The sequence below is a fragment of the Oryzias latipes genome, chromosome 5 (assembly GCF_002234675.1).
Source record: "Oryzias latipes chromosome 5, ASM223467v1".
Classification (NCBI taxonomy): domain Eukaryota; kingdom Metazoa; phylum Chordata; class Actinopteri; order Beloniformes; family Adrianichthyidae; genus Oryzias; species Oryzias latipes.
Window position 1 is genome coordinate 1,603,186 of NC_019863.2, and position 21,219 is coordinate 1,624,404.

Genomic DNA, 21,219 nt, shown 5'->3' on the forward strand with positions numbered 1-21,219 from the left:
CCTTACCAACGAGCTACCCAGTTGCTTTTCTCTCATCTCATCTCATCTCTCAAATGAAGAGCTCGAATTATGACTTTGTCTTCAACATGGCTGACTGTGTGTCTGGTGGGACACACTCTTTGCAAGAAATATGTCTGCAAGGATCATGCACAAACTCTCTGCACATCCTGTGTACAGTAGTGTAGACTAAAAGTTCGACTTTGGACATAAAGAACTGTTCCATGTTCTGACTATCTGACCATCTCATTATGATTTTCTGTTTCACACAAAAACATTAAAAAAAGGAGAAAGAAAACTCTAACTCTGCCACTGCCGGTCCCAAGCCCGGATAACAAAAGAGGAGGAATAAGTGAGAATTTACAGTGAATAACCACAAATATGTCACAAAAAAGGAGATAAAAATAAGTAAATAAATATGTTCATAAAAGGAAAGAGGGTCACTAACATCAGCTAATATGCTTTATTCTGTGAGAGTCATGAATGTGCACCCTAAAACTTAAAGTTTAACCTGATGGTGGTGCTACAGCAAAGGTCATATAATCACCAAAACCAATAGGGTTCAAAATCTTGTTGTCATCAATGTTGTCAGTAAATTTGAGAAGATTTGTATGAAAACTTTTCAACATACATTCATTCACATTTAAAAGTTTGGCCTGATGGTGGCGCTAGAGATCAGGTCAACTCACTGATCGGTTTCATTATCAAGGGGTTGGTTATTTATGTATTCAGCAAATAAACAATGTGCCTGACTCAAACACTTGGTTAACAATTTTATGTAAATCATTTTCTGAATACAAATATCCCTGGGGTCACATTGACCCCAAGGGTGAAATGTGTGAGTAATATTTGAGGATAATACAAAGGTTAAATCATTGAATATAGCTTAAAGTTTCTACATACAAACTACATTTGGCGAGCCACCAGCTTCCTGCTCTGCTCCATTCTGATCATCCTCTGTCAGACACACAGATCCATGAACGTCTTTGTCTTCCTGGTCTGAGCTGGAATCTGGATCAGAACTGGACGACTGGATAGCTCTGATGTTGCTCTCCATTTTTTTAGACCACTGTTGAGTTGGGGTTGGGAGGGGCTGTAAGCTATTGGGAGAGAGTGTCAATAAAGGGATGATGAGAAATGGGAGCAGGATTTCTCTGTGCAAACAGTTCCGACCACAACTCACAGGTGAAATTCTAAAAGGCTCTGCAGAAACGACGTCCAAGAAACGACACAGGTTTTTAGATTTTGTCTAAAAGCAGCACAATTCTGATTAAAAGACGACTGGGAAAGCTTAGAAAATAGATCAAAAGATGATGTATTCCGTCCAGCATTGTATCAGACCATATTCAGAGGCACCAATCTGATTCATGGCTCCAGTTTTTGACTTATTCTGGCATGATTGGAGGTTCAGAGTCAAAACTAGAAAATATCTGACAAAATAGGGAGAAAAACACGTTTTGAAAGCTGGATTTCTAAACTGAGCTGATGCAAATTTTCAAATTAACAAGGTGAGATCTTACAGAAATAAGTATACAAAAGCTTTAGTCCACCACAAACAGTTAACAGATTTCAGGTGAAACGTGGGGGATTTTTTAAATAACACAGACATGACTAAAGAGTTAAACATGAGCAGAACTCCATGATACCGCTCTGCTGCAGACTCAGGAAATCGCAGAAAACCAACTGGAGTGACCGGGAAGCTTTTATTCTGAGGACAAATTGAAAGAAAAGGAAGCACTTCCATAAGTAATGCATGAACGGTACAGCTGGCTGTACTTAGTCACACGGGGTATTTTTAGCCTATATGAACATGTAGTTTCTCTGCAGAAATACAGATACGGTAGGAGGGGGGAGGGGGTGTCATGGCATTAAATGAAACTCAGAGTTTTACTACCAAGAGACTGGAGTCTAATATAAAGAGGCATTATTATGGAAGCGATTCCGTAGCATAATTAAAAATAAAAGTCAAAACCAGAAAAGCATTATTTTCAAAATGTTACAGCATCAAATGACTCAGAATTAAAATGAAAAATCAATACTCCAAAATGCTTTTTCATTTTCTACTTTAAAACCGTGTATTCTGTGTCATAATTAAAAGGAAAATGCAAAGAGGGGATTGCATTTTCATTTTCACATCCACCCTGCAAATAGTGTTGCATAATTCAATTTGACTTAGCATTTCCAGAGGGGAGGCGGGGCGATGACGTCAGTGCTATCTCCATGTGTCTGGCTGCTAACAGACACATGCTAGGAGCAGTGCGGCCAGGCTTGTAGCTTTGTGTTAGCAGCAGAGGAGAGGGCTTTGTGACGGTTGTGCTCTCCTGATGATTGTACACAGCTTCTCAGGACTACGTAGCAGCATTTCCGCCTTCCGCCGGTTCGTTGAAACTTTCCCCCAGATTAGCTTTGTCTTCGGACAAAGCTAGTCGATCCTTCGCAGCCGCTTTTGCGTAGCGGAGCGCGAAGCCCCGCGATCCGAAGCTCCAGATCGTCAAAGGCAGAAGTTCTTTTTCATTTTAATTTTGAGTCAAAAAATGCAGCTTCATTTTGAAAATGAAAAAGCATTTCTGGTTTTGACTTTTATTTTTAATTATGCTCCACAAATGCTTCCATATCTGGCTGTTATGTCAGGGTAGACGGAGTCAGTTCAATATCTGCAGAAGGACTCAATGCAGAGACACAGGGATGCTGTCAGGAATGATGTTAGGATGGAGAGGATCTGTAGAAAGAACTAAAAACCCCAGCCGAAGGTGCTGAGCAGTCCTGCATGCCCCCAAATGAACGGTGGTGAGAACTGCTTGAGAGGCAAAGCACAGCTCCTCCAGAAGAAGGGCGTCTCCATTGTTAACCCACTTTCTCACCATTAACCTCCCTCCGTGAAGCAGGAGTCACAGTTTCGGTGTAAAGCTTCCTACGAAACCGCCACAGGTCTCCTTTTTCAAAAGTCACGGTTTCTATCTCGAGGTCATTTGAAATCTGGTAACTTCCATCTCCTCCGTTCTTCTCCCATGTACCATGTCTGAATAGTAATTGGAAAACGATCTAAAAATGTCTGTGCTCCTTTGCAGATGTTCTCACAGAAACGGTTTCAATTCATTTCACCACATGAACACTGGTTTCAATATTCCAGCAAACCCATGGAATTCCAGCTGTAACATCTCAGAAAACAGATCATTTCAGTGAAGCGGCTCAAGACAAAGCTCTCCAGCGGGTCATCAACACCGCTGCCCTCTCCCCACCCTGGAAACCCTCCACAGCTCCATCATCAGAGACACTTCACACCCCGGAAACTCCCTGTTTGATCTGTTGCCTTCAAGTACGGTAAGGACAAAAGGATTCCAGAACTGTTTTTATCCAACTGCCATAATTAAGTTAACAATGCCGGAAACATTAAACCTGGACCTCTTCTTATAAACTATGATAGTGTGGGAGCTTTCTTCATTTCAATTATTTTTTTTATTATTATTTCTCTAGTTTTTAACAATTGTAAAACATATTAAAGCACTTTTATGTTGTTTTATGTATTATTATTTTTAGTAGCAAGTCTTTTTTTTTTTTAAAGGAATGAATGTTGCACTGATCGGGAGGCACTTTTAATTTCATTGTACACGTGACAATGACAAATAAAGATCAATCTATCTATTAGGGGTGTAATGATACACGTAGTTAAACAGAACTGTTTCAGTACGGCAGTTTCGGTTCGGGTCACTCCTGTACCGTTTCGGTACTTTTTTTCTTTTTTCCCCACATATGCATTGTAACGACCCAGCTGCTCTGTCACTCGTCTCGGGGAAACAAGAGCCTGCTAATGAACTAACTGCATTGACTGTCCTTGCCCCCCCCCCATACTCCACACACCCTCAGAGAGAGAGTAATAGAAATAGATGCTCCATCTCCTTTCTGGCATTGAACCCATTTATTATGAACACACACATGACCAGCGTAACAACATGAACTTCACTTTTCTTCACAGCTCTCTCAGTGATGGTGAAGGATTCAACACACAAGATTTCACACTTCCCATGAGTCTTAGTGGCTATAGGGGGGGCTAACCCCCAGGTCGCCACTGTGTTAACTTTGCGCCGAGGCAGAAGTAATGTTAGTCGTGAGTTTCCTTCGAGACGCTATTAGGTGACGGACAGTTAGCATGTCAACATATGGTTAATGCAGACGCCAGGCCAGAGATGAGGACCCCCCCCCCATCTCCTTAAACTCTCCTGTGTGGGGGGAACACTTCAGCTTTATTGTCAGCATCCATGAAGGAAAAAGACAGTTGGATAGGTCAAATGCTGTGTGTTGACATTGTTACACAAAGATAGCGTAACACGGTAACACATCTAATCTCTTAACCAACTGAAAACGGCATCACCGACTGGAACAATCGAGTCTACAAGATAAAAGTAAAAATGTTTTTTTTAGGCCAGTGTTAAGTATCCAAAGTTTTTGGTTCCTGACAGCTAATAGTTTTTCTTATTTTATTAAGCAGATCACCTACATAGGTCAATTTTATTTATTGTTATGTAAAACCAATAAATGCATTTTGTAAGAAATGTTTTTTCTGCCTTAGTTTTTTGTACCATTGCATGTATGTATGGATGTATCTATCTAAAAGTCTAGAGATGCACCTTCGACCTTTATTAACATAGTTGTGAGTCACATTTTCTCAAAAAACGTCCGTCATTATAACACACATAACCCCCCCCCCCGTTATCCTCTTGTCATCAACTTCTTTGATCAATCAGGCCCGTTTCCTCTCCTTCCTCACTGAGTCCTTGTAAAATGCATGTTGTCTTTTAGAAGATTATGTTTTTGTACTTTCAAAATTAAACTTTGTAGTCCATAGCACAAATGGACACAGTGTTATCTGTAGTGTCGCCTGGGTATGTCGATGTAAACATTGCAATTGATTAACAGACGTTCTTTTTTTTGTCAACGCAGTGGAGATGGACAACTAGAAATCAGCCTTTAGGGAGCAGTTAAAAACACCAAAACGTTCCAGCGCTGATGTTCCACTTTTCTTACGTTTTCCTTCTGAAAACGTAAGAAAAAGGAAGTATTCTACCGCATTGTCCTTTTCATTCAGGCTATTGTTGTATCCCATCAGAAGTTTTGCATGCGTCCACACACAGAGCAGCTGCGGTTTCAGTCTGTAGGGGTTTGGTCAGGGCTCTGATGGAGCTTTTCTTTGACTCAGTATTTTGTCACTCTGCAGTTTGGAATAAATATCCACTGGTGTGTTTCACCTGCAAAGTCTGCTGGATGGAGTTGGGCTGTCACACAGATATGACATGATCGCTGGTTTAAAACAGAGTAGATTTATCCCCACAGACAGGGAGGGGCAGGCCTGACTAATACGCTCCGCCCTACAGTCCATTTAGGTCTGTCTTTAGATTTCTATACATACAATAGTCCAGTAATTGTCACTGTTTGGGTTTCTTTGTATTAGTTTTTGCTTCCATTATGTCACCGTCATGATTTGAGTTCTGCTTCCTGTTTTATTTTGAAAGGTTTCCTGTTTTGTCATGCTTTTGAGTTTTACTTCCTTGGTCCAAATCTGTCCTGATCATGTTCACCTGTGTCCTGTCTGTAGTTAAGCCTTGTCTCTGCCTTCGTCTTGTGCTGGTCCATTATCGTCTCTTCCCTTCTGCCATGTTCATGTTTTGCTCTCAGTAAGTTTAGTTTTGTTTTCCTGCTCTGCAGCGCTTTTTGTTAAGTTAATAAACCCCTTGTCCTGGGACTGTCTCTGCATTTTGGGTCCTTCATGCTCACCAGCCCCTCCCAACCTGACAGTAATGTTATGAAGAAAAAAGTGTGCATCTTTTTTGAATCAGAAAATAAAACTAATGTTGTGGTTGGTGGAAAACAGACACACACACAATCTTTCTACACAAACAGGGTGGGGCAAAATCAGGGAGCAGGAAGAATGAGGATCTTTCCAACACAATCATTAGGCTCAATTTAAAAAAAGGTTTGACATCTCCATCGACAGTTACAACAAAAGCAAAAAGGTAATTGGGTGCCGTGACTCAGCCAGCGGGCCTCTTCCGCCTCCCGTTGTCTGTTTTATCCTTCTGTTTCTCTACTGCAAAGATAATAAAGGCTTGGGTGTGACTGGAAAATCTGAAACAACCTCAAATGCTTCAGGGCCAAAGAAACTAAATGCTGACAGTTGGGAAAAGGTGTGTAGATCTATGCAGGTTCAGTCAGAAAAGAGTGTCAGCTTTCAGGAGACTTTACACACCTCCCATTTAAAGATTCAGTGTCCCATGTGGATAAAGGAATAAAGGAATAATGAAAAGAAGGAAGTAGCTCTTAGATAAGGAGAAGGAAGATACATGAGGAGGCAAAAAAGAAGCAAACATTTGCACTGTGCCCTCAGAGCCGAGTATAGGCCAGGGGGGAGTAACCTTTGACACTAAAAGAGAGAGTTTCTTACTGACTAAAACCCAGCAAGAGCCGTAAAGCACTAATTTAAAATACACTGTATGTTTTTGTGCCCGTCAGGTCATTCATTTATCAAAAGAAGCTTTAAAACATTTACTATAATCATAACAGTGTTTTACATTTCCATGTAAAACAATTCAAATAAAAAATTTTGACAGCAGCACATCAAGGTCTGGATCAGGAGAAACACACAAAATACGTAAAAATACTAGTATTTTAAAATGATTTTATGATTAGTTTTCAACAAATGATTTAATCCATTATGTCTCAACCATTTAAAGTTTAAAGGGTCTGTATTATGCTTAACCTTTTCAGCTTTTAAGTGTATTCTAATGTTCATTCCTAACAAAAAACGACTTAAAAGTGGTGTTTTGATTCATTCACGCAATCCTGAATATTCATCTAAAAACCTGCTCGCTGAGCACCAGCCCCTCCCATTCCATGAAAACCTGTGTGTTCTCACATTGTGACATCACAAAGTTAGGCACCGCCTCTTTCAGGAAGAGTCTGCACTGCCAGCCCCTCCCCCAGGCTAACACTTTTTTTTTTTTTTTTTTTTTTTTTTTTTAATTGATGCAGAACAAAAGTGACATACAGCAAAAGAACAAGGAACAATAAGCTGTACATCAAATGTTCAAAATAAACGCCAGGGGATATACAAGCAAAAAAATAAACTTACACTAAATTATACAGCTGAGCAAGGTGATACGTTTTAATAGCTTTTTTGTTTGTACTGGGGGAAATGGAATGTAAGTAACATCTAACTTGGGATAGTAAATCAAGAAAATTAGGACCTTTATTGCTGAATTTAGATTTGTCAATATAATACTTGGTTAATAAAAGCAGAAGATTAATTAAATAAAATTGAGATAAAAATGTCTTATCATAATTACTGTAACCAAATAAGATGTTTTTCCAGGTTAAATTAAAATGTGGATAAATTTGAGTTTTTATCAAATTTGTCATTTTGTCCCATTTTTTTTCAGTGGACTTGCAGGTCCAAAAACTATGCACCAACGTTTCCTCAGACTGAGAACAGAAAGAACAGTTTTTATCAATATCCCTTTTTAGCCTTTGCATATACTGATTTGTTGGATAAAACCTATGAATGATCTTGAATGAAACCTCTTTAACTTTGTTGTTTAGAAGATATTTGTTTGGCAGAAGCCAAACCTTTTCCCAACACATTTGACCATGAAGTGAAGTCCAGAAAGTTATGGCCGGGGATTCCGTTTTTAGCTCCTGCTGGAACAGTCTTCGGATGGCTTTGTTTTGATTTCTCAAAGCAGAGAAGCAGAGTTTTCCAACAGCAGTGTCCGTCACATGAAGCTGTGGTTGGGGAGCAGATGGAGCAGGAGTTCTTTTATAAAGATAGGTGAGGTTGAGGGAAACGGCATCAAAAACAACCGAAAAGTCCTTCATAGAAACAGGGATCTGGTAGAACTGAAGGAATTCGGTGTGAGTGTAAAGTTGACCTTGTTGATTGAATAATTGACTAACTAGTCTGATATTATTATCAAACCACTGTTGGATAAAGATAGTTTTGTTTTTGTAAAGAATATATCTATTGTTCCAAATGTAAAACCTGTGAGGAGAAAAATTATGTTTATAAATCATGGACCAAGCAAGTAACATCTGTTTATGAAATGAAGACAGTTTGATTGGCACTTTGTCGGGCTTGTAGGTGCAGAGCAGTAAAAAGTCGAGGCCACCAACCTGGGAGAAAATATAATTGGGAATGAAGTTCCACAGAGAGTTCGGATTTTTCAAAAACTTTCTTATCCAATTAATTTTAAAAGTCATATTTAGGGTACTGAAATCTAGAAAGTTCAGACCCCCACTAGTGTAATCATTCATTAGAACAGACCCCCAGGCTAACACTCACACACTCGTTCTCCGTGGAGCTAGCGGTGATCGGCTAAAAGCTTTCATTTTATACGCACAATTTGCACGTCCATCTTTGCAAAAGTTCAGATATCGTTTGGTTTAGTGTTCGGAACACAGACACGCTGAGGCCGGCTATCGGTTGACGTCAGGAAATAGTCGGCTCCCACAAGGAGTGAAGGATGGAGCCTCAGAGATCGAGTCGTCTTACTTTCGGGTTAAAAAATGAGCTGTGAAAAAAACGTATATTTCATTTAAAAAATGGTTCTTTAGTGTGCCAAAGGTAAAATATGTAATCTTATATTTATGGATATAGTTGACTCTGTTAGGCTTAAGAAAAGCTTGATTTATGCCGTTTAATGAAACATTTAGGCTTTTCTGTTACATAAACAGTTTTAACCAGCATTCTTGTTGAGTCAAGAGTTGTATTGGAGTGTTATTAAATTAGTTATTTTGTATTAAATCATTGGAGTAAAGTCCAGGATTTATAGTAAAGCAGCCTGATATTTTGAATATATGGTCTTTACCTCAGTCTATAACAGACATAAAGTTCTACATTCTGACCCAAAGACTCACATCTCTAAGGTTGACTAACAAGCTGAAAGCAGCAGAACACCAGACAAGATGGCGTCTAAACCCTGGATGTCCATTAGGAACATTCTGACTCCAGAACCTCTAGACACCAAAGTGCAACACAGTGGCTAAAAAAATGATCCCTTCTTTACCATGTAGCTCTATCTGAACTAATGACTCCTGTTTTTGTTTTTATTTCTGCAGCACATTTGTTCTCATTTTAGAAACTGTGTTCCTCTTGAACATTCTGTAAGCAGTGAGCAACATTGAACTTAGAGTTCATAGCTCTGTGTATTTATGGGTCTTTTTGTTTCTGACGCAAGCCTAAATTTTTAGGCCTCATAGGTCAACTGTCTGGTCCAAATCTTTACAATCCTGTTTAGAATAAAAGGAACAGGCGTGTATGAAGGTTAGGGTTCAGCATCCCCTGGGGTTTTTTGCCTTTGGAGAGTGAAAACAAAATCAATGGAGGTCAATGGAATGTTCAGAATTGTAATCCAGAGTTGTGTGTCCCGTGTCCATAGCAACCAAGTGGATGTGACGGTGACATATGACAGCATGAGGTTCAAGGTCAATGAAAGATTTGAATAACAGCTTTTTACCCTTTTAGCTGAAATTTTAACTGTTTTTTTGGAAACCATCTTTCAGAAGATGATGGAGCGGCCGTGGTGCAGTGGTAGGCCGGTCAACCTCCAATCGTAAGGATGTGGGTTCAATTCCCGCCTTGCCCATGTGTCGAAGGGTCCTCGGGAAAGACACCTAACCCCACCTTGGATCTGGTGGAAGGTTGGCGCCAGTGTTCGGCAGCGGAGCCCCCACCAGAGTGTGAATGTGTGTGTCAATGTGTGTGTGAAAGTGTGTGTCAATGTGTGTGTGACTGGGTGAATGGGTCTGTGACTGTAAAGCGCTTTGGGCCTTGAAGAAGGTAGAAAGGCGCTATATAAGTATACACCATTTACCATCTTTTAGAAAATCTAACATTGACATTTTAGTCCCTATTAGTTTGTATTTACAGTTACATTTTATTCATAGAAATTGGTTTCCAAAGTTCCACATGTGTGACTCCGGCTCTGTCACAATAGAAAAAGTGATGAAAAACATTAAAAATGACACTCACTTCTCTGCAGCATGTATTTTATATTTCAGTGACCGTCAGCCTCCTGTTCTTCTCCACCATCATCAGAACAATGGGAGGGCTGACGGGCCTGTGAGGTGCAACAGGTTTGGGAGTTTCACTGTGAACTAATGTGAGATGATTTTCACCCAACTGACAGTGTGTGTGTTTGTGTGGCTGACAGCATGGGCGTGTGTCACGGGTGAATACTCTGGTTTCATCTAAATTATTTAGACACTCCAGTGTGTCTGCATCCCTGTATCATATATCACATATAAAACAATTTAAAGATTAAATTGCATCTTTGAGTATTTCTTTATTTAAGCTCCAATACTAAAACCTCCACTGTCAGACAAATGGATCCATGTACGTTTATGCTTTCCTCATCTGAGCTGGAATCTGGATCAAAGCTGGACAGCTGGACAGCTCTGAGTTTCCTCGCCGTTTTTGTTGCACTGTTAATTTTAGGTTACCGTTCTGAGGGACAGTAAGCTAGCAGGAGAGAGTGTAAACAAAGGAATGATGGGACATCAGCAGAGGCGTACTTCCGCTTTTAACAGTCCACCCACAACTTAGCGATGAATTTCTAATGAACTCCTGCCGTTCTGCAGAAACTATGTTGTAGAAAACAACACAGCTTTTTAGATTTGGTCCAAAATAATCCTAATGAAAAGACAGACAAGATTCTTGTAGTCATCCTCAGAGAATTAAAAATATAAGCTATGAAACACACATGCGCGCGCACACACACACACACACAAGTCATCATGTGTCTACATCGCTCTCATGTCAAGTAGGTATTTGTAAAATCACAAGAACTGACTGAATACAAGGACATTGTAGATTTGATGTAGAGTTTCTGCATGGCATGAAATCATTTTTATGTTAATACACATGCATCAAAACGAAATGAAAGAAAAAGTCAACAATTGAATAGTTTCATGACCGCTAAATTACCTTTATGGGTCACATTTAAATGACCCGTAGACACAATTTAAACTGCTTCTGTGCAGTTTATGCACAAATATTCAGCATGTCCGAATAAACATTATCAGTTGCATCAATTATTAAAGGTAAACTCTAATTGCTTCTTTTTTTCTAAATATATAAGTAATTATAAGATGTGTCTTTTCTGCTTTAACATGAAAAGAATTGGACACGTATTTGTATCTAACATCCAACTTCCTGAGTTTGGGATTACAGTAAACTGAGGAAGAAACCAAGTTTCATTTACAAAACACTTTTTTTTTTCATAAATGTAAACCTTCAGGAAAGGCTTTCCATCTAGGCAGCCATATGGACGCATAATCACGTCAGTCAAGAGTTTAAATAAATTATGACTCAAGTCATCATCCAAATCTGTAGGGCAGAATGCCCCCCCTACAAGAAAAAGCAAGGTTTCCTTGAGTCGTTTAAGGACAGAGGGTACAACTACAGAGTGGGGTCTTACTGCACATCAGCCCCGTTCTGTGATTCTGTACGTTACATTTATTAATGAACGGAAACGTAGACTTGATGAAGCAAACGGATCGTGTGTGGTGGGTGGGAGAAAGGCAGAGATCCCCAGCAGCGGTCCTAGCTGTGAGTGATTCACAGGCTAAAAGAGCCCCCCCCCAATGCTGTGTGACCTAGATTGAGAGATGCATGCAGGACAATAATCTCTCACTTCTTTCCCTTTCTCTTAGTACTGAGCCGGCTGGATGCATGACAAACAACAGTATGGAGGATGACAGGAGAAAATCCAGGCTGCTGGGTCACGACCCCTTCAGTAGGAACCTACAGTTCGTTCTGAGCTGTTTGGATCTGTTCACTAAGGCTGCATTCAGACTGGAAAAGTCAGTTGGTCTGGGCCGACTCCGCTTAATTTGGTCTGGATCGAGTCCAGAAAATTGAGCTTGGTCTGTATTCAGACTGCTGTCAAGCGGACTTTCGTGTTTCAAACCAAAGCTTGTAAACAAAAACATGTGACTAAAGATCTCTTCAGTCATTGGCCCGGAACTACGAGGGTCAAAGCAACAGGGGGCAGAAATGTGCTTTGAAATCTTTGTCGGGATAGTTCACCTATTCAAACTTTATATTTCGCTGACCAATTCTGAACGTCTGTTTCAACGTCATGTACTACACTTTTAACTCTATGTGTATCACATTAAAAGTTGCGCCTGCCTTCATCTGACCACATTTGAACGAGTTGCTGGGTTCATCACAGTTCAACATTTGTCTGCGGTTTATGGTTTACATCCCGTTTGGGTCCAGTAGTTCTGGTCAGAGAGTTGTATTCAGACTGAGGGATATCAGAGCAAACCAAAGCTCATTCCAATTGGAAACTAACTGAGACCATCTCGAGAGCGGTTCCTGGTCCTGGACCAGGGTCCACTTGGGTGTATTCCGACGGAAAATGTATTCCAGATTATCGGAGGAAACAAACTCACTTTAAGTGGACAAAATGTGTCCAGTCTGAATACAGCCCAAGTAGACGTAATGCAAAATAAGAAGAAAGTGTGATGTAGTTAGTAACATAATTCACATGTCAGCTGATAAGTTACAGTGTAGGAAAGTGCTTTTCTTTAATAAGAACTGAAACATTACTGAAAGTTCTCTGATGTATTTGTTGATAAACTGCTGATTCTACTTTGCCTGAGTTAATGATCCGTCCATTTTTCTCTAGCAGGGTTCTTTTGGTGCTGATAGAGCCTATCCATCTACTGTGAGGTGAAGGTGGGATTTGTGCTGGACAGCTCTCCAGTCCACAATGGGGCAACACAATCACAACTACACCTTGAGGACACTTTAGAGTCACCAAGTACCCCGTGAAGCAGGTTTTTGGACTGTGGGAGGAAACCGGAGAAATGCACAACATGCAAACTCCACACAGAAAGGGACTCCAGCCTTCTCGCTGTGAGGCAAAAGCGCTAACCACTACACCGCCTTTTATTTGATCCTTTGTTGCAGGTGAATGTTTCAATGGACCTGAAGCTCCAAAGTCCCATTCCCCGTCTGGAATTGAAAGATGAAATTACCAAATGGGATGGAAACCATTTTTAGCTTTTTAACGGCTAAAGGTCTGTAAGTCAAACTAAAATAGTTTATATTCAAAGATGAATGTATCTTTTGTAATTGTGTAACATTTTATTTAGTACAATACCATTTAAATGAGACTTTTTGCATCTGTATGGTTGTGTCACATGGGAAGTGTTGTTAGTGACAGGCAAACAACACGATACCTCAGAAACATCCCTCGCTGCTGCCTGTCGACAGCTGTTGACAGGCAGGAACTGTACTCCAGACGTCAAACTTCTCGCCGTCTTACTTCAACCTTCTTCCAATCCCAGAGCTTTTCCACAACTGTGCAGAAGATCAGCTCTTTGCTGATCATTTTAAAATTGTAAACAAATTTCAACCTCTGACAGCTTTGTGTGACGAGACTTCTTCCTTTGATTAGTTTAATTCGATGAAAATTGACCTAAAATAAATTAAACTTGATTACATTTGATTACATTTACCCAAAGAGGAGGATCAGCTCAGTGCTGGGTCTCAAACATCTTATATTTGGTGTAATTTTGTTAATGAGGGACTTAACATGAAGGAGCTAAACAGAATTTACTCTGTCATTCCTAGACGCGACAGCGGCTTGGGTTATCCTGGCTTGACCACCTAACGTTGAAAAAAACTCCCTAAATCTACACTAATTCAAACTCCAATAAAATTAAAGGAGCTGATGTAACCATTTGTCATGAATACAGTAGTTTATAAAGCAACATCATAAAAGGCCTTGCACCCAGACATAGTGTAGAGACTTTAGAACAAAAGTCCAGAAAATCTGGATCCTAAAATTCTCACCAAGTGTGGCGGCAAATGAAGATTTCAAGTTTTTTGTTTGTTATTTTAAAATGATTAGGATCCACGTTAGGTCTGCAAAAAAGCAATAAATATGACTGAAACAACATTTCAACACAATAACGCAAACAACTCTACTTTATGTAAAGTGTTCTAGTCCTTACTGATGAATGAAGCCCCCCCCCCCCCTCATGACAGGGTCACCCTCTGCACCATTGCGCCATGCAGAGCAGACTTTACATAGTGCATCAAAAGCTTTGACTATTTTATTTCTTTTATTATTTTCAACTGTTTTCCAAACATGCTGGTTATTTGAGGATGTTATTGATTTGGCATCACTGTTTTAGATCGGATCCTGATTATAGCTGTTAATAATGTTTGTTTCAGTCTTAGTTCCTTTTTTCATCTTGTGAAAGAAAGTTTTGACCAGAAAAGTGGAGATTTGAAGCCTGGGTTTGTCCATAGGCCATGTTGTTTCCTCCACTGTGCATAGATCTCTAAACAAAGAAGAACCATAAGATGAAATAACAGAACCAGAAAACTGTCAAAGGCAGTTTAAGCTGATGCTGTTGGGCTGTTCAGGGGAATCCTAAAAGGAAACCAGAGGATGGAGGGATCATTAAAAAAAACTAAAATCTTCAAAGGCAGTAAAGGTGAAGGTCTCAAACATGTTCAGAAACGATGAATCTGCAGTGAAAACCAAAACAGGTTTAGCACATTCAGGTGTAATTCTGTTGACCCAAACAGAAGTTCTGTCACTGAGTTACTGTCATCACTGGTTTAACACCATAATGCAGACACTGTTAAACCTGAACACACTACAGTTTACCCAAAAGCATCGATGGACATATTTGCTCCTAATTCATTTGAGGAATTTTGTTTTAGTAAAAATACCTAAAACTAGATAAATGATATTCAATTTGAATTAATCATACTGAATTTTATCCCACTTTTTTGTGTAAAAAATACCTTTGCAGTGTAAAAACTCAACAAAAGTTATTCATTCTTAATTCTCCCACAGTCCAAAATGTCTTTTATTTTATTCTTTTAACTTTAGTTATGTTTTTCTATTAGACATGATACACATGCAGATTGTCCCATCCTAAAAAAAAGCATAAAAACAACTGTGATCTTATACAGAAATGAGTTTTTGTAGGTAAACATATATTATATTCATGTTAATAAATCTTTAGGCCATACTCTGATTTCATTTGTTGGTGACCCTGTTTAGTTGTTAATGTTTGTACAGAAATTCAAAGTATTTATGTAGATTTAACAAGTTTTTTTTGTTTTGTGTTTAACAAATTGTAAACATTACTATTGATTTAAAGATAGCATGGATACAATTCACCCATAATAACTAGGGAAATATACTATCTGACATATAGAAGTAATTTTTAGATGACTAGTAATTGCACGCCTCTAAAAGTACTTATACTTATTATTATTACTTGAAGCCATTATTAAAATAATAATAATAATTATTATTATTACTTGTACTGAGAAGATTCTACTTGATAAAAACAGACACAATGAAAACATTTAGCAGAATGTTCACATCTGTTTTTTCCAACCCAGATCCACATCCTCACAGCACTGACTGAACTCCCATCACTGCGTCTGTCAGAGCAAAACCCCATTCCATTCTGTAGAACTATTGATGTTCTGGTTCGTTCACATGTAGACCACGCATCAGGAACCTGAACCAGACTAACAAGGGGATGGAAATTTACAACTTAGCCCCAACAATTTCCCCCAAAAATGTATCACAAATTCTGGCCCCTCCGTCTACTCCCGTCTGTGTTTTGGCTCAATCATACATTTTAATGACAGCAATGACGGAAGTCCTCAAAGCAGTGGCTGGAACGTTTTATATGAGGACCACGAGAGGCGGAATAGACTTTGGAAGGGTGGCAACTGAGCACGGCAGAGTGGGAGGACCTTTAGAAATGACAGGATCAGGATGTAAATACTATTAAAACAGCAGCTCTTTAAGCTGAGGTGCTGTTAATGTACATGTCAACGTGTACACAACCACAGTTCACACGCACATATGCATACAAACAAACAAACATATGTAAATTATTTCATTCTGTCACACGTACTATTTGTGCAAAGGTGAGCTGACACCTGTGCTCAGGTGGGTGTTTATGTTATGCTGAGGTGGATGATGGGATACAGCTAAACCCATGCAAGAGACGCCCAAGTCCAGGAATTTTGCACTTAGTGCAGTGAAACCCTTGTGCTATCCTAGTCACTTTAACATTGGGAGTTGGGTCATCTAGACCCACTAGACAGTGCTCTGAACCTTTTTTCTTCAATGATTTGTGATCTTCACTGGTGTCCATGGATTACATGAAATCTTTCCACCTTTGTCATGGTAGGGAGAACACGTCAATGGAAGGGGGGGTCATCTAAGATAGCACAAGGGTTAAACGTCAAGCATAGTCAATACATTACAACGGACTTTGGACTTTTTTGCACATAATCAGATAGCTTTTCCCTTGAAGACCATAGAACATGTAATATCTCTATTTTGAAAAATTGTGGGCTTGGGCCCCTTTTGAACTAACCGATTCAAATGTTCTGGATAAGGTTTTATTTATTTATTAATTTTTGCTATGTTGAATTTAATCTCAGCCTGTTTGTTTTTCCAGAGGAAAATTACATCATTCTTCGCTTTCACTCCACTTTCTATAAGCAATTTAATGTTAAAATATGATATTGGCGGCAGTTTAGCTCAGGCGGTAGAGTAGGTCGTCCAACAACTGAAGGGTTGGCGGATCGATCCCTGCTCTCCCCAGCCAGCTGTTGCCCCCCCGAGCGCGGCCTGTATGCAGCTCACTGCTCCCCCCAGGGGATGGGTCAAAATGCTGAGAAGAATTTCCCCATTGTAGGATAAACAAAGTATCAGTTATTATTATTATAACATTGTAGTCGATACAAAACCCTGCTGGCTTTCCACTGGATCCTCAAAATCAAAAGGAATTTTTTTATGTGTTTTTTAGGAACTAAAAAACTTTGAGCTTTTAAGTGTATTATAATGGTAATTCCTAATAAAAAAAACAACCTCAAAGTGATATTTTGATCCATTCACACATTTCTGAGCAATTCCTCTAAAAACCTGCTCTCTACTCACCAGCCCCCCACAGAAACTAGTGATAATAATATGATATTATCACATATGATGGTAATATATTATTATATACAGTATATGGGTATAGTTTAGTATAAAAGGCTTAAGAAAAGCATGATATAGGTCCTTTAAACCATACTTGGAACTTTTTTTAGCTTTTAAGCTAAGGAATATTCTGCACTTCCATTGCTTTATATTTTCTTTAGATAATTTAGCAACAAAAGTTGATTGATTGAAATTTCAGCAATAAAAGCAAGACTAAAAATAAATGTACATAGATATACCAAATCTATTTAAGATATTACTTCATAAATTTATCAGAAAAAGAAAAAAAAAGAGGAAAGAATGCCATCTATATGACATCATAATTATTCTTAATTATTGATGGACATATTTGCATCTACACACACATGACGCATTGAATCCATTCATCCATTTTATGACCCCATGAGTCCCCTTTGGGGTTATCGGGCTGCTGGAGCCTATCCTAGCTACTGTTGGGTGAGGGAGGGGTTCACCCTGAACAGGTCCCCAGCCTGTTCCCGGCCTACACAGTCACAAACACATCCACACCTATTTACAGACACCAGTTAACCTATGAAGGATGTTTTTGGACGGAAGCCGGAGTCCCCAGAGAAAACCCACACATGCACGAGGAGAACATGCAAACTGCACACAGAAAGGTCCCAGCTGGGATTTGAACCAGGGCATCATGCTGTGAGGTGAGAGTGCTAGCCACTACACCACTGTGCAGCTCCTAAACACAGAATCCATTAAGTATGATGATTGGCATTAGTGATTTTATGTTTACTTTGCAATTATCGGTAAGAAGCCCATCGAGACGACTGTTGTTGTGATTTTGAGCTAAATAAAAAAAACTAAACTGAATAGTTGTTTGAAAGGACGTTGGAAGAAGCAATTTATATAATCTCACCCTATTAAAAAAGAAGTATAAGATTGTGTTTAGTGCAGATTGAGTATAAAATTATAATTTGACCCAAACTCTCCCCGTCTGAACCATCAATATTTTACTAAACTCTTTATTTTCTCATTCTTGCTTAGTTTGTTCTCATCTTCTAAATGTCTGTTTCCAATCATTCTTTACTCTCAGAAATGTCCTTCTACACACACAGGAGAACTCCAGCCAAACCATGTGATTGAAATGCAGATATTCTGAACTGAAATGCCTTAATTGGCCTTTCTGTGGAGCACAAAACAGATATGAAGACAGGCCAATGCTCTGGCACAGCAACCAAAAGTGGAGGTTTGATGATCAGTCAGCCAGAGCCTCCAAAGCTTTTCCTCGTCTGGTTGCAGTCGTGGAAGTGGCGGCACATGGAGTCGCTCAGTACTGTATATGTGCTGCATTTCCATCCAGACTGCAGCCTGATGCGGTCCCTGCTGATTCAGTGTAGGAAGGAAAACAAAGGCTGAGGCAACCGTTTTTACTGAGCTGCCAGGGGAGGACAACAGTGTTGCTTAGTGAGGGAGGGACGGTGGCTGCTCTCATGTAACAGATATCCTTGGGAAATGTGTGACTCTGTGGGAGTCCAGCTGCTGCTGGCCATGTCCGGGCTGAGGGTACGTTCAGCAGACGGTCAGGGTCCTTCATCACGCAGAGGACTCTGAACGCTGACTGAGGGCATCTGCACAGCACAACCTTTTCATCCCTTTGAATCTAAAGTTACACCTGACGGGGCTGGGGTCAGAGCAGAAGAGGGGGTGTCTCTTACAACTCAGTAACTGTCACAGGTGAGAATGACGGCTGACTGAGGGATGTACACGGCGTTTGTCAGAGGAAGCTCCACGACGCCACAGAGCATCTGACCGCAACACAAGAGCTGCAACACATCTGTCTGTCTCTCACTCTCACAAGTTTGAGAATTTTGCAATAAATGGAAAAGCTGCAAAAACCTGACAATCGTTGAAACTGTTTTCTTGAATCTCTAATATTTTCATATCACTTTGGCAGAAAGCCGTCTAATGAAATGAAACTGGAACGTATTCTGCTCCAGAGCCTCTTTTTCCTCTTTTCTTCTAGGAGGGGGACATATTACAGGTCGTGTGGCAGAGCAACTACGTACATTTCACACATATGAAGGTTGGTCATATGTGAATGTACGTGGAAAAAGTGAGAAAGTTGTGGTCTTTACGTGAAATTTATGTGAGATTTGCCTAAAAAAAAACAGGAGGAGTTCCACGGATTTGTTCCAAGGGGTGTCACAATTAAATGTTATAACTCCTGTTGTGTTTGTGTCAAATCAAACAATGTCAAAGCTGAAAACTTTCTAAACAATTTAATTTAGCTAAAAGCTATACCTACTGGGGGGGGGGGGGGGGTCGTGCCATTCCTTCATTATTGTGAACAGCTGATGGGATTACAAACTGTGAGTTCAAACACTAATAAGGGTTAAACTGGAGAAAAAAATGACATTTCTTTTCAGGTAAATAGGATTCAAGACACTTTCTGTGTTTCTTATTGAAAGCCATTTTTTGTGAAGTTATTTGTTTATTCATTTTAATAAGCAATGATTTGAACTGAGATGTACTGCATAAAAATGACTGCATTTAGTTTTGGCCACTGTGAGAGGAAAACTGCCAGCTCCTCAACACATCCTGCGAGTCTCCTTCATCATTTCAGTTCAGGACAGAGCGGCTGTGGTGCATTTAGGCTCCATGAGAAACATGCCATTATCACTCATTCACCTCTGAGGCCACCTGAGGACAGCTCAGTGATCGGCAATGCAAAGGGGAGTCAAAGAAAACCCCTTCTCCATCTTTAGTAAGTCCTTGACAGCAGAATCCCTGCATGAAAGCTGCATGCTGGATGTCAAGGGCCTCGTGCACCACTGGGGGGGCTGCTGCATTCTCAGGCCCTCCACGATGACAGGGTTGACCCACATTCCTCAATAGGAGACTGCCTGATCACTAATATCAGCGCAGCTGATTGAAAAGCAAAGCGCGTCAAGCGAGAAAGCTGTGCGTGTTTTACAGCAGGCTTTGATGCCCGCGGGACTTCAAAGCAACGACGGCAGCTGACATGGACATTAAAGAGACTTTTCCTGTGTTCGTGACCTGATCCACTGCAGCAGCTACGATGCTCTGCAGCTGCAGCGGGAGGCTGCAGCTGCCTGCGCGCGAGGATCATCTGCGCCTTTGCGCAGCAGCTCCGGCTGATCTGATGCATCGACGACGCCGTCCTCCTACCTTCCGACAGCTCCAGATCCAACTCCGCCAGCTGGTCCCTGACCTCTTTAGGCAGAGCCGACAGATCAACGCCGCGGTCGGCCATGGTTGGAAGCGCAGCAGCCTGCAGCCGGGTGTCCGTGACGTTCCCGTGGGCAGCAGAAACAACAGGTCCTGCGTGGAAAAGCGACCGAAAGGAGAATTATGACGCGCTGTTTACTCCATCTGCGGGACTCCTCGACACCGCCATGACTGTGGAAGATGGGAACAACTTGCCAAAGGAGTGTGTCACGTGACCAGACTGACGGTAATTGCGTTGACACGATGAAAGAAGACAACAGTGTGACAGCGCCCTCTGCTGTTCGCTTTTTAAAAGTGGTAGATAAAATTCAAGATTCAAGATCAACTTTATTAATCCCAGAAGGGAAATTTAGTTTTAGTAGCAGCACCACGGAAATAGGGGGATAAAGACAAACACACACAAAATATACAGGGAAGAAAAGAGGAAAAATAAATAAAATAATTATAAAATAACCATACAGTCGAAAAAACTCTAGAACTCTCAAAAAAATCGTATGTACATCCAAGTCTGCCAGAAGAATTGTGAAATGTGGAACCACAAATCATTAAAACTAGTAAGAGGAAAACTGGGTTTTAAACATTTTTCCTATGATGGAGGACATATATAAAGAAATCTAAGAGTAAAAATGCATTTCTGAGTATTTCTTTATTCAAATCGTTATGAATCAGGAACAGACGAAAAAAATGATGTTTGAAAAAGAGCGTACATGTGATGTTGAAACTATTGTGGGCGGGTCATAAGGTCCAGCTCTGCTCCATTCTGATGCATCCACTAATAGACAAACGGATCCATGAACGTCTTTGTTTTCCTCGTCTGAGCTGGAATCTGGATCTGAACTGGACGGATGGATATCTCTGATATTGCTCACTGTTTTCGTTGCACCCCTAATGCTAGGTTGGGGGTGTGAGGGGCTGTAAGCTTGCAGGTGAGCCTGTGATGGAAAGTGGAGGTGGGGTTGTTCTGGGCCAA

The 21,219-nt window shown here is 40.3% G+C and overlaps 1 protein-coding gene across 4 annotated transcripts in view; it reads right to left on the reverse strand.

Moving 5' to 3' along the window:
• The window catches only part of LOC101162194 (disco-interacting protein 2 homolog B-A), a 57,793-nt gene extending 36,949 nt beyond the window's left edge, over window positions 1–20,844 (reverse strand). For 2 of the 4 annotated variants that reach the window (XM_020701453.2, XM_020701452.2), the window contains exon 1: window positions 20,190–20,844. In XM_020701453.2, coding sequence (XP_020557112.1) covers window positions 20,190–20,274 — 85 coding nt within the window. In that variant the 5' untranslated portion in view covers window positions 20,275–20,844. The remainder of the gene's footprint in view (window positions 1–20,189) is intronic. The other 2 variants (XM_004086148.4, XM_011494574.3) reach the window with 1 other exon arrangement.
• Between the last annotated feature and the right edge of the window lie 375 nt (window positions 20,845–21,219).